Source organism: Tupaia chinensis, unplaced genomic scaffold, assembly GCF_000334495.1.
Source record: "Tupaia chinensis unplaced genomic scaffold, TupChi_1.0 Scaffold143593_1, whole genome shotgun sequence".
Lineage (NCBI taxonomy): Eukaryota > Metazoa > Chordata > Mammalia > Scandentia > Tupaiidae > Tupaia > Tupaia belangeri.
The window spans coordinates 388167-401392 of record NW_006203439.1 but is presented as its reverse complement, the minus strand read 5'-3'; the positions used below and the strand labels follow the sequence as shown (position 1 = coordinate 401392).

General features: G+C 38.4%; 1 protein-coding gene across 2 annotated transcripts in view; it reads right to left on the bottom strand.

Annotated features, from left to right (window-relative positions):
* The window catches only part of GUCA1C (guanylate cyclase activator 1C), a 35486-nt gene extending 26218 nt beyond the window's left edge, over positions 1 to 9268 (bottom strand). For both annotated transcript variants that reach the window (XM_006164205.2, XM_027766578.1), the window contains exon 1: positions 9065 to 9268. In XM_006164205.2, coding sequence (XP_006164267.2) covers positions 9065 to 9268 — 204 coding nt within the window. The remainder of the gene's footprint in view (positions 1 to 9064) is intronic.
* Between the last annotated feature and the right edge of the window lie 3958 nt (positions 9269 to 13226).

Genomic DNA, 13226 nt, shown 5'->3' with positions numbered 1-13226 from the left:
TATATATATATATATAAAGAGTGAGATGAGCCAGTTCCGTAGCACAGTGGTTAAGCACCATGCAGGGTAAGCCATAGTTCACCTGGCAGACAATAGTTTAAATCCCAGCCCCAGTGGCTTGAAAATCAATCAGGGCACATGTGTGTGTGTGCCCAGGACCCTGACGGGATGGAGAATCGGACAAAATGGGGATTGCAGCATGACCAGGCCCCACTGCGGTGTGCTCTCTCTTTCACATGCATGTACCCTCTGGTGTAAACAAATAAAAGCGAAGGATCTGAAGTCGTGATTTCCCATATCTTATTTAACCACTCAGTGAATATCTGTTCACCTTCTATTACATGTCACCATGCTAGGTGCTATTCTGGGGAAGCATGTGGGATTTGAAGGGATGATTAATGATTTTACTCTTCATATATCTGCACTATTATTTCATGAAGATGAATTAATACATCACTTACACTTACAGAGAGAAGAAAAGGCCAGCAGGGGGTATGCTCTCTCTGACATCTGTCCAACAGGAGGAAGCTCCACTCAAGCACCCGCAATGAGTCCAGGGTGCAGGAGAGCCCCACGATGGCGAGTGATTCCAGGGGACCAGACACGGTGCATCAATGTCTGGGTGAAGCCTGTGGATGCTCAGGTGAGGAATCTGCCCACTTTCACTGCCTCTTAGGAACCAACGGCCAGCAACAAACCTATATTTCCTGATACAAATATCTGTGCTGGCCTGACCCGGCTCACCCACCCGTCACCAGTTGCGCTGGCAGCACTGGTGGCTGAGGCCTGTCCCTGGAGCTCACTTCATTTCAAGACAGGCTGTCTTACTCTGTCTGGGGTTAATGCTGACCGCGGGAGCCACGTACATTCGTCTTGTCCTTTTCCATGGAGACTTCCTGTGTCAAAGTTATCCTGCCCTCACCCTAAGTTGGGACACACTAGAACATCTGCTCCCAAGTCAGCAGGATTTCCTCAATGGACTGGACAATTCCTAGTTGTAGAAACTAAGGAATAAGGGACCTGCAGGTGGAGCGGTGGTTAAGGCTCTGAACACTCCCACATGGCTGAGCACTGTTCGAGTCCTGGACCTGGTTGGTGGCTTGCTTTCTCACTTTCCCCCCATCTATGTGTGTCTCTGGTCAAATTGAAATAAAGGAATGAATAAATAAAATTTAATAATTCTAAAAAAAAAAAAAGAAAGAAACTAAGGAATAACTAATAATTACGTGCCTATGAAGTATTTTTCCCAAACAAATGAATCTGAATCTTTTAAATCTTTTAAAGCTTCTACAGGTAAATACCAGTTTATATAGGTAGTATGAAAAACAGAAAGCAAATCATATAACACAAGAGAACCATCTTACTCTAGAATGCAGGATATTCAACAGAACCAATAACTCTCCTTCCCTAACAAATCAATGGCATGAGGAGGGAAGGAGGGGATTAGGGAACTGTATTGGAAAAGAAGGGAAACTTAGGAGTCAAAACCACAATTGTGCATGTGGATCTTTTTTGTATTCCAGTTCAAATGCAGGATCTTAAAAAATGTATGCTTGAGACAATCAGGAAAATTTGCTCATGTTAGATGGCATTAAGATTATTAGTGCAATAATGTACAATATATTTCAAAATTGCCAAAAGAGTAAATGCCCTCCTCACAAGGAATTAAGTAAATGGTAGTTTGTTTGATTTAATCATATCACAATGTATAAAGAGCCATAACATGATACCTAATAAATATATACAATTAGTATTTGTCGATTTAAAATGTAAAAATTATTATTGTGGACTATCCAGTAGCTTGGTGGTTAAGGCAGCTGAATCCCATAGGGCCAACTTTATGGTTAGAGTCCTAGACTGGGCAGCTTGAAAACATGCCAGGTGTGTGTGCATTGTGCCCAAAATCCAGAGAGGAGAATATCTCTCTTTCTCTTCCTCCACCTCCTCGCCCTATAGCAAAAAAGTTAAAAAAAAAAAAAAAAGGAATTATTGCTACTTTGACTTAGTATGATAATGGCATAGCAATTTTGTTTTTCAAATATCTTCACTGCTAGAAATGAATAATGCAATACTGACAAGATAAAGAGCATACTGTTGGGGTATTATTTTTTTTTAATCCCGACCTTAAAAAGCAGGACAGATGAAACACAAAAGGCAAAATTTTGATAACTGTTGAAAATTGGTGATAGGGGATCAGCAGATGGCATAATGGTTATGTTGCTGGACTCCCACGTAGTCAACCATGGTTCAAGTCCTGGATCTGGAGACTTAAAACTCTAAAAAACAAACAAACAAAAAATTGGTAATGAGCTCATGAAAGTTTATTCTTCTACTTTTGTATGTGTAAAATTTTTATAGTAAAAAGTGTTTTAAAGTTGCCTCACTGAAAATTCTGACAGTTTGGGCTGGCGTGGTGGTGTGGTGGTTAAAGGCGCTAAATTCCCACATGTCTGACAGCAATTCTAGTCCTGGACCTGGCTGTTTGCTTTCTTGCTTTCCCTTTCTCTCTCTCTCGCTCTATCTCTCTCTGATCAAAATAAAAAATAATAATAACAAATGGAATTAAATAAAAAAAATTTTAATTGAGATGGTTTTTCTTGTACTCGGTCTGCATTTTTCAAATCAACTCAATATCGATATATGTTGTTTTTAAATTCTTAAACACAGGAGTTAATCATCAATGTTCTTTTCTTTATTTTTTTTTTTTTAAAGAGATTATTTTGCTATAGGGCCTGGTAACAATGGTGTTTACTCACCAGACAGACAAAAATGAGAAATCTCCCCCCAGGGGGGATGGTCAAGCCACAACCCTTTCTCCTCCATTCTCCTCTTGGGATTTTAGGCATTCCTACACATCTCCTCCATTCTCCTCTTGGGATTTTAGGCATGCCTACACATGTGCCTGGCGTGAGTTTCAAGGCGCCAGATCTGGGACTTGAACCACAGTCAGCAAAATGGAGTCCAGCGTCTTAATCACCACACCGATAGCCCTCTTCGTTGTTGTTGTTTTAATATCATCCATCCAAAGTCCTGCTGCTTTCTTTTCAACCTGGGTTAACAGCTCACTGGGCTTTCTGTATTTAGCTGTTGATCTGGGATTTTCTTTTCCTGTGATCTTGGGATTGCCCTTGTTTTTCTGTGTTGGAGTCTTCTCTCTCTCTGCTGACAGTCTTGCTGAAGCACCTGCTTTAGTAGCCTTCTAAGAAAAATTAAGTATAAAGTAATTTTTTAGTCCTTGCATGTCTTTGTGCGTGTATGTGTGTACACTAGAGGGCACGTGTGCTCTCCAGAGAGACAGGAGAGGGTGAGAGAAAAAGCACTCCCCCATGAGGAATGGTCACCACAGTCCCTCCTCCATGTCTCACTCCTTTCAGGAGGTGGGCAAGCACCCATGTGTTTCTCAAGCCAATGGGTCTGGAACTCCTACCACACAGTCAGTGACATGGAATCTGGCTGCCTCAACCAGCAGGCCAGTCCTTGGGTGTCTTTATTCTCACTTCATACTTGATTTGACTTGATCATTTCCCCTCAGAATTTGGGAAGCATTTTTCTACTTCCTTCCAGATTCTGGAGATGTCTGTCTTTAAGGAGCTCAGTGCTATTTTGATTTCTAGTTCTCTTTCTTTCCTTTCTTTAAGATTTTAAGATATTCTCTTTATTCTTGTTTTAAAATTTCTTATGATGTACTGTAATTTGATCGCTTTCTATTAGTCGTGCTAGTCCTGGTGAAACTTCCATCTGATAGGCCTCTTTTTCTGTGAGTCTTAGTCATAGGATATTAGACCTATTAATTCTAATTTAAGGGTTTTACTTTGAGAAATGCTTACATGGAGGCTGAAGGAGTTGGGGAAGGTTGGGCCAGCTGTCAGACCAGATGCTAACTTGACCCAGGTGAAGAAGAGAGGGAGGAAGTTTGGACAGAAATGTCCTTGACTCTCCCACAACTAAGGCCCAACAATGCTTCCAGGGAAGCCTTGAGCGAAAGTTGCAGGAGTCCTCTATCTGTTAGAAACAGGTCAGCCTTGGGGCTGGCAGGAGGCGTGGTAGTTAGGGCGCTGAACTCCTACATAGCTGACTGCAGTTTGAGTACCAGACTCAGCAGCTTGCTTTCTCACTTTCCTTCTCTCCCTCTGGTAAAATTGAAAAATAATAATAAATAAAATAAAATAAAATGACTCTTAAAAAAAAAAAAGAAAAGAAAGAAAGAAATAGCCTTAGTATTTTTGCCACACTAAGTCTTTAGGTAACAAAGACTCACATAAGCACAGTTTTGGATTTCAAAGCAAAGATCTGGACCTTTGGTCAATTCCATCCTCTGGAGCTCTGCAGTGCCATAACCATGGCTCTGTCACACAGTAGGTTCTGTTGTCCTTACTGAGATTGAACACAGTACTATATATGGGGGGCCTGCAACATGTCCCACACATCATAAGCAATCAAAAAATGGGCTTTTCAGGAACCAGCAGTTAGCGTAATGGCTGTGTCGCTGGACTCCCACATAGTCGACCATGGTTGGGGTTCCAGACCTGGTGGCTTAAAACCCACGCCAGGCGCATGTGCGTGTGTGCCCAAGATCCCGAGAGGAGAATGGAGGAGAAGGGATTGCGGCGTGGCCATCCCCTCTGGGGGGTGATTTCTCGCTTTCTATCTCTCTGTCTCTCTCTGTCTGTCTGGCGAGCACATGCGCCCTATAGTGAAACCCCCCCAAAAAAAGGGCTTTTCCTGCTTTATTAAGGTATAGTTGACAAATGAAAATTGTGCATATGTATGGTATACAACATAATGTTTTGATATATGTATACATTATGAAATTAAATCAGGCTGCTTAGCATTTTCATCACCTCACATACTTACCATTTCATATGGTTTGAACATCTAAGGTCTTCTGTATTAGAAAATTTAAGTATGTAATGCATTATTATTAGCCATAGCCACCAGGTTGTACAGTAGATGCCCAAAATTTACTCATCTAACATAATTGACCACCTCTCCTCAGTTCCCCTTCACCCTTGGCAACCAGAAACCTCTGCTTCTGTGAGTTTTGCTTTTTTAGATCTCATATGTGAGTGAGATCATGGGGTATTTGTCTTTCTGTAGATGACTTATTTCACTTAGCATAATGTCCTCCACGTGCATCCATATCGTCACAATGACAAGATTTTGTTCTTTTTAGTGTCTAAATAGTACTCCATCTATTTATACCATATTTTCTATATCAATTCATCAGTGAATGGCTATTGTGAGTAATGCTACAATGAACTAGGGAATGCAGATATCCTTTTTATATACTGATTTCATTTCATTTAGATACACAGGAGTGAGATTTCTGGACCATATGGTAGTTCTATTTTTAATTATCTGAGGAATCCCCATATTGTTTTCTATAATGCTGTACTATTGTTATTTACATTCCCACCAATAACATATAGAGGTTCCTTTTCTCCACATCCTTGACACTAAGAAAGCATTAACATTGCCATTAAGGCCTAAGTAGAAACCCAGGATGAGGTGTGATTAGCCAAAGGAATGACTTGTTACAAATTTTATGCCCCAAACAGGATTTACTTTTTTCTTTAAGCAGTATTCTTTTTAAAAAATTTTTAAAGATTTATTTATTATTACCTTTTTTCTTTCTTTCTTTTTTAAATGATACCTTAAAAAGAGATCAAACCAGGCCAGCAGGTGGTGTGGTGGCTTAGGTGTTGAACTTCCACATGGCCAACCATGGTTCAAATCCTGGACCTGGTGCGTTGCTTTTTGACTTTCGCTCTTTCTCTTTCTCTCTCTGGTGAGCACATGTGCCCTATGGCAAATCTAAAAATAATAATAATTACTGAATAAAATTAAATAAATGATTTTTTGAAAAAGTTATCAAAGGCTTATTAGCATGTTAACAATCAGAAAGCTGTGAAATGTGAGCTTGACAACAAAAGAAAAGACAGAAACGAATAAAATTGAACACAATGACACATACACACACACATTTTCAGGGGGTTTGGCATTAGGAAGCTTAATCTCAAAAACACTAGTAAGCCATGGGCACTTCGTGGTGTTACATAAAATGTAACAACGGATGATCGTGATAAGGACTGGCACATCAAGAAAATGCTTTACCAGCACCTTGAAGAAGCAGAAATGTGTGAAATGTATTTAAGAATAATTTCTGGGGCCAGCAGGTGACATGGTAGTTAAGATGCTGGATTCCCACCCACATGGCCAACCACGGTTCATGTCTCAGACCTGGTACCTATTTTCTCACTTTCTCTCTCCCTCCCTCTCTCTCTCTCATATGTGCTTTGTAACAAATTAAAAAATAATAATGATAATTAAAATTAAATAAATAATTCTTATTTTAAAAAAGAATGATTTCCATCCAAAACATTTAAAATACAAAGAATACTGCTTGATCTCATTTGTATGTGAAATCTTAAAAAAAAAATCAAATACACAGAGATAGAGAACAAAACAGAAGTTAACAGGGGCAGAGGGTAGGGGACAAAATGGGGAAGACACTGGTCAGAAAATACAAACTAAATGACAAGTAGGATGAACAATCTAGAGGTCTAATGTACAGCATGAGGATTAAAGATAATAATATTGTCCTGGAATGGGGTTCATATTAAATATTTGAGATTCGAGCTGCTTTTCACACACACACACACACACACACACACACACACACACACACAAATAGGAAACTATGTGAGCTGAGAGATACATTGATTTTCTTCACTATAGTAACTATTTTACTATTTATATGTATCCCATAACATCATGCTGTTATATACTTTAAACACATGCAATAAGGTGTACTTTAAAAATAAAATTTTTTAAATAATAGAACTTAGAAAAACAAAATAGAAAAAAATGTCTGCAGAGGGGCTGCAAAGAAACTAAATCTTCAGGGATACTGAATAGCTGTTAATGTTATTGATTTGTCTAAGTAAATATATGGCCTTTTTGTTTTTTCTTCCTATGCATAATTAAATATCATTTTTTAGTATCACCTGGTAATAAATAATCCTTACTCTTCCCGTTTTCTGATCCGATTTTATGTTGTGATCCGCACACCATTTGTGGCATCCCCCAAGCACACTAAAGCTCTGTAAGAAATATGAACGCCAGCAGCACTTTCAAGACATTTCAATTAAGTTCAGGAAATGGGTCTGGTCATTCCTGCGATGGACACCAAGAGGCTCTTGCACCCAGAGCACACACGTCCCAAGATGCCAACGTGGCACTGTCTGCCTTGCTTCCTTGACAAAGGGATTCGTTCTGACAGCAGATCCTTGTCTCCACCCACCCTCCTCTTCACCTGTTCTCATTCTAGCAGATGAACCACTGGTGTGCACAGTGCATTCACGAACATCGGGCTAACAACAAAACCTCTGGTATAGGAGAACATGAACACCTTTGGAGAATCACTAAAGAACTAGGAGACAGCTCATCTCCAAACCTCTCGGAGGACGGGCAAAGCCCAAGATGCTGCTGCCTAGAGCAACGGCTTTCCATCCTGCAATGGGCAGCTCCTAACAAAAACAGTGGGGTAGCAGCAGCACACAGGATGAGAGAGAATGAAGGAGGTAGGAGAGGGGTGAGCTGGAGAGCTGAAAGATATGGACACAGGCAGAAGCGAATAGAGACAATGTACCAACATGCTCCTAATACTTTACACACATTTCAGGGTGAAGAACAGAAGCAGAACCTGCCTTGTTTTCCCACTGATTTGTAGGCTCCTTGGAGGCAGATCTGTTTTCCCTTGCATTTAAACTAAGTAAAATGTATGAGGAGGAAAAGATTGTCATGTTAAACAGGCACTGCTGAAACCACATTCAATTAAAAAGCAAAAGACAATAACATCCTAAAAGAAATTTGTTCTCAATGTTGCTATGAGGCGTAAAATAGCTGCTAATTTTGTACTGATTTAGTTTTCCCCAGTTCCTGGCTGTTACCTACTTTCAAGTCACCCGTTTTTCTGATTTTGGAAAATAAATCAGAGGGTTGTGCTAAATTCCTTCTGTCTTAATTAGCAGCTAGTTGTTTGTAATTTCTGTTTCTTTTCTTTCTCATCTATGAAAAGTTCATGGAAAAAGGAATTAAAATATGAGTTTATTTTGGTGCAAAAACATTTTTGACATCAATGCATAGTTTTCTTGTAATGTGCATTTCCAATGGATTTTTTTTTTTTGAGAACTCTTAGTATTATCACTTACACAGTCTGTGGTCATCTATTTTTTAGTACTAGTATTGATATTTTCCGCTGCCCTTTTATTCCAGTCATTATCTGCATATTTGGAAGTAGACAGATCTACAAGTAAAGATAACTTGAGACACAAGAAAACTTTAGCCTGGTATTTCAAGTTGTCACCTTTTCATCTTCTTTCTATTCCCTATCTCCTTTTCTCTTTCCAAGAAATGAACTTAAATGTGCTCCAGTAACTTGGGAATGAATAAAGACAAAATTGTAATTAGTAACGATCTTTAGAAACTAAACTGTATCTGCATTCAGAACTGTAAATTATTTTGATTTTTCCTAAACTGAATTGGTCAGATATGAAAAAAAAAGTATTATGAAATATTCTAACTTTTGATTTGAGTCCAGACATGTTGGCTAATTTATATTGATTTTATCTGCCAATCTAGATGCAATCACATTTTTAAAAGCAGATTCCTGTAATTTGCTTTTCTATAAAATGTCACCAATGCATTAAATACTTTGAAAACAGCCTTTGTACATCAATCTGCATTTATTAGATTTATTTAAATGATAGCATTAGAATTCCATGCAGAGATTTAATTTGGTTTTAAAATAACTCCCTACATGCAGAACATTTCCTAGGGTGGAGAGGCTAGTTCTCAATTATTTTCCTGCCGTCAGTGCTAAATGTGTTTAATGACTCACTTACCTACAAGCTGTGGTTTGCGCGAAGACCTCTCTGTTCAGGGAGGTGCACACATTTTACCAAAGTCTATGTTATAGGGAGAGAAAAGTGAGTGGGGGGGAGTGGGGGGGATACATAACCATAGCATTTTCATACCAAAGTATGAAAAGTAAAGGACTTACCTTGTTCAAGTCAAAGGTATTATAAACTTGATCAACATGTTGATTGGCCTTCTGATTCAGACCCTGCAGACCCAAAAGTGTCTTAAATTCATGGAGTGTTTGCAGACCAGAGGGATACTCCATCATAAATGTTCTGTACCACACATAGGTCTCTTGTGGAGGAATTGGTGTTTGACCACCAGCTATAGATTCTCTATTTCCCATCGTGATTCACGGTCTACAGCTTTTTCTCAAGTTGTTTTCATGTAAGTTCTTTCTGGATTTAGTCCCTCACTCTTCACTAAAACTTGAGGTTAACATATGCCCTTGGATAGCTACTCTAAACCTCTTACAGCTGCAGGCTAAGTAAGAATAGAAAGCCAGTGAGATTAACTCTTCTGCACAGTTTAAAGATCAAGGTCACAGACCACTAACTGATGGTACTGCACTCACAGCCATCCATGGGTGTAGTGTTCTGTGAAGGGCAGAGACAATGTTTCAGAGAGGGTAATCCCTGCTGTATCGTTAGACATAAATTATGTCTACATTATTGAGAGGTATTGTGGGTCTAATTGAAATAAGAGACAGAACCCTAGGAAATAGGTAGTCAGAACATAAGGTATTATAAACTTGATCAACATGTTGATTGGCCTTCTGATTCAGACCCTGCAGACCCAAAAGTGTCTTAAATTCATGGAGTGTTTGCAGACCAGAGGGATACTCCATCATAAATGTTCTGTACCACACATAGGTCTCTTGTGGAGGAATTGGTGTTTGACCACCAGCTATAGATTCTCTATTTCCCATCGTGATTCACGGTCTACAGCTTTTTCTCAAGTTGGAGACACAGTAGTCAAGTGTGCACTAGGAATTGCTTCCTTACAAGAAACGGCTTGTAGCAGTGATTCAATGATTAAACCAGGATGGCTTTCTGCATGTCTCCATTACATTTCAGAATGTAGGTAATGGGTTTTAGGACCCCAAGCTCTCAAAGACTAGAACAAACACTGAGCACTAGATAATGGTCTCTGGGCAATCATTTGCCAGAAATCCTCTCAATGTGCGTACAGGAAGGCATATGTAGCATGTGACCCCCACAAGGACAAGAATAAAAATGTGAACAAGTCCGTCCTAGCTAGGATAAAAATCCCTGGTAAGGATCTGAAGTTGGCAACTCATTTTCTGGGACGCCCTCTCTGATGCCTGGAAGATGTTCTTACTTTTTAATAAACTCCCTTTACTAGCCTCTTCATTCATCTTTCTTCTAATTTTTTGTGAGCATGAAACAAAGAATTGAGTTTGCTGCTGTTCCTGCATTGGGTATTGGGCCCATGCACCCCAATACCCTGCGTCATAGTGGAAGGAACTTCTGAGTTGTAATCAGGAAGCCTGGGTCTTACGTTCGTTTTACCACTCACTAATTATATTGTAACACTGCTTAAGATTCTGAAGTCTCAGTTTCCCCATCTGCAAAACAGTAAAGTGCATCGACCCTTTCACACCTGACAATTATGAAGATAAGTTTGAATGAAGGAGCTTATCCCAGAGCACAGTGGTTAGGTACTGTGCAGAACCATATGGTTGACCAGTATTCAGGTCTAGCTCAATTCACACATCTGGTCTCTGCCTTAGTACCTATTCCTTAGTCCTGACTAATTAATATTCCACATTCCTCAAGATAGAGCCATTGGGGCCTAAATAAACTACTCTGATGGGAAACAGGGGAGGTTAGATGGTTAGATTAATTTTGTTTCAAAGTTAGCAATGTAGGCTTTCAATAGGACATTTCTAGTTTCTCAAAGTTTACCTAGTAGGTATTCAAGAAGGTCATAGAAATGTGGAACGTCCCTCTTTGGAAATATTACTCGAAACCATTGGAGTGGATGAGGTTTTTAAGGCAAGTAAAAAGAATAAAGATCAAATAGTGAGACTTAGCTGTAGGGATGATTAAGCTAGGAATATGAGGAATGTCCAGTCAGAATAATCACAAAGCATTCTCTGGGGAGGCCCTACTCAGATTCTTTCTAAAAGTCTGTTAGAAAGAGGTTCAGAAGCACTGACTTCTTACCATTAAAATTCATTAATCACTGATTTTTAGATTAAAGAAAAAATTACTACTGATAATGACAGAGGAAGGTTTTGAAGGGAGCAAAAAAAACTGGTAGAAGGAAAACTCTGGATAGATCAAAATACAAGGAGCTGGGGCCAGCAGTTGACATGGTATGAAGGTGCTGGATTCCCACATGGTTGACCACGGTTTGAGTCCTGGACCTGGTGGCTTGAAAATCATGTGAGGCATGAGTGTATGTGTGTGTGTGTGTGTATGTGTGTGCATGTGTGTAGTTGTGTGTGCCCAAAACCCCAGGAGGAGAGTGGAGAAGAAGGGATTGTGGCATGGCCATCCCTTCCCTCAGGGAGTGATCTCTTGCTTTTCAGCTCACTATCACTCCAGCATGTGTACACATCCTATGGAAAAAAACTTAAAAAAAAAAGTAAAACTACAAGGGCCTGAGATCCAGAAGCTGTTTCTTCTTTTTAAAAATTTGCATAATGATTACTTGTAGAAAACAAACTTTAAAGCTACTTCTAGTATGAGTAGTTTTATATTAGATGCAATGTTAGAATCCAAAAATCAGAAGTCTTGTATAAAATATTAATCAGTCTTAAGATAATGGGAAAAGCCTTCATTTATAATAGGCTAAAGACTAAATCTAACTATAATAGATGTAATTAGAAATGTGTAAGATGTATTTGAAGAAAAATTTTAAATGGTACCACAGAGCATTAGTGAAGACTTTTACATATAGAAATCATATCTTGGACCTGTGTAGGTCCAAAAATATCAGTTTTCTCTATATTAATCTATACTTTTACCCCAAATCCATGAAAATACAAATAAAATTTGAGAGAGTGGTGGTGAATAAAAAAGCTAGTTCTAAGTCTGAATAAAAGTTAAATATGCAGGTACATGCAGGAAAACTCTGACAAATAAAATTGCTAACCAGCCCTACCAAAAGAACATGGGTCTGGCGTGAAAAAAGAAGGACCACTCAGAAAAATTAAAGAAAGAGAGATTGTTCTTTCTTTCTTTCTTTCTTTCTATTTTTTTTTTTTTTTTGTAGGTTCTTGTCATAGGGTATTTGAGCTTGTTGGAGAATGACAGAGACTATGAGAGGGCAAGTGAGAAATCAACCCCTGAGGGATGACCACACCACAATCTCTTCTCTTCCATTCTCTTTCCGGAATTTTGGGCACCCATGCACACATGCCCAGTGAGATTTTCAAGCCTGCAGGTCCAGGACTTGAACAGTCGGTTAAGTGGGAATCCAGCACCTTAACCACCATGCCACCTACTAGCCTCTATAAAAGTGTATTAGTAACATTTTATGGAATACTAATAGGTGATATATATTGTCCATACACTTTGACCTAGCTATTTATCTTTTGAAATTTACTTGACAGAAGTAACTGTACATGTGTTAAATGAATGTATTTTAAAATTTAATTTTGTAAATCTTAAAAACTGAAAAATAAAAAAAACCAAATACCCATACATAAGGAATGGTTAACTATATTTGGTATTTCCATGGGACAGAATAATAAGTCTGCAATAACAAGAGATTGTCTCATTATCTCTCTCTCTCTCTCTTTATATATATATATATAAATATACATATTAATTACGTGTACTGATCCTCATATGGAAAGATCTTAAGGGCATATTAGTGAAAAACAGCAAACATCTTTTGGATGCTATTATAGCTATAAAATGACTTACATGGCTTTATATACATTGTTTGGATTAGTAAATGCTAAAAGATACCTCTCTTGCGAAGAGTAAGTAGCTAAAGACAAGAATGGGAGGAAGACTTTTCACAGTATTGTTTCTGCTGTATTATATCTATGTACATAAATTAAAATTATACTATCCCACAGATAGATATTAAATGTTTTATTGTTTTGTCCAAAGTTGTAGACATTTCTAAAGAAACAATCAGTTGTCAAGGAAAGGGTAAAAACACAACTCTTACATATGTGTAAATGTAAAAAAAAAAATTCTTATTTGAGTATAATATGTATACATACTATGCTTAGCAGATTTATTCTCTTACTAAAAGCAAGTTATATAAGCTAACTCAAAGTTTTTTGAGAGGATTTAGATCTTTTGCTTTACAAGTGTTGG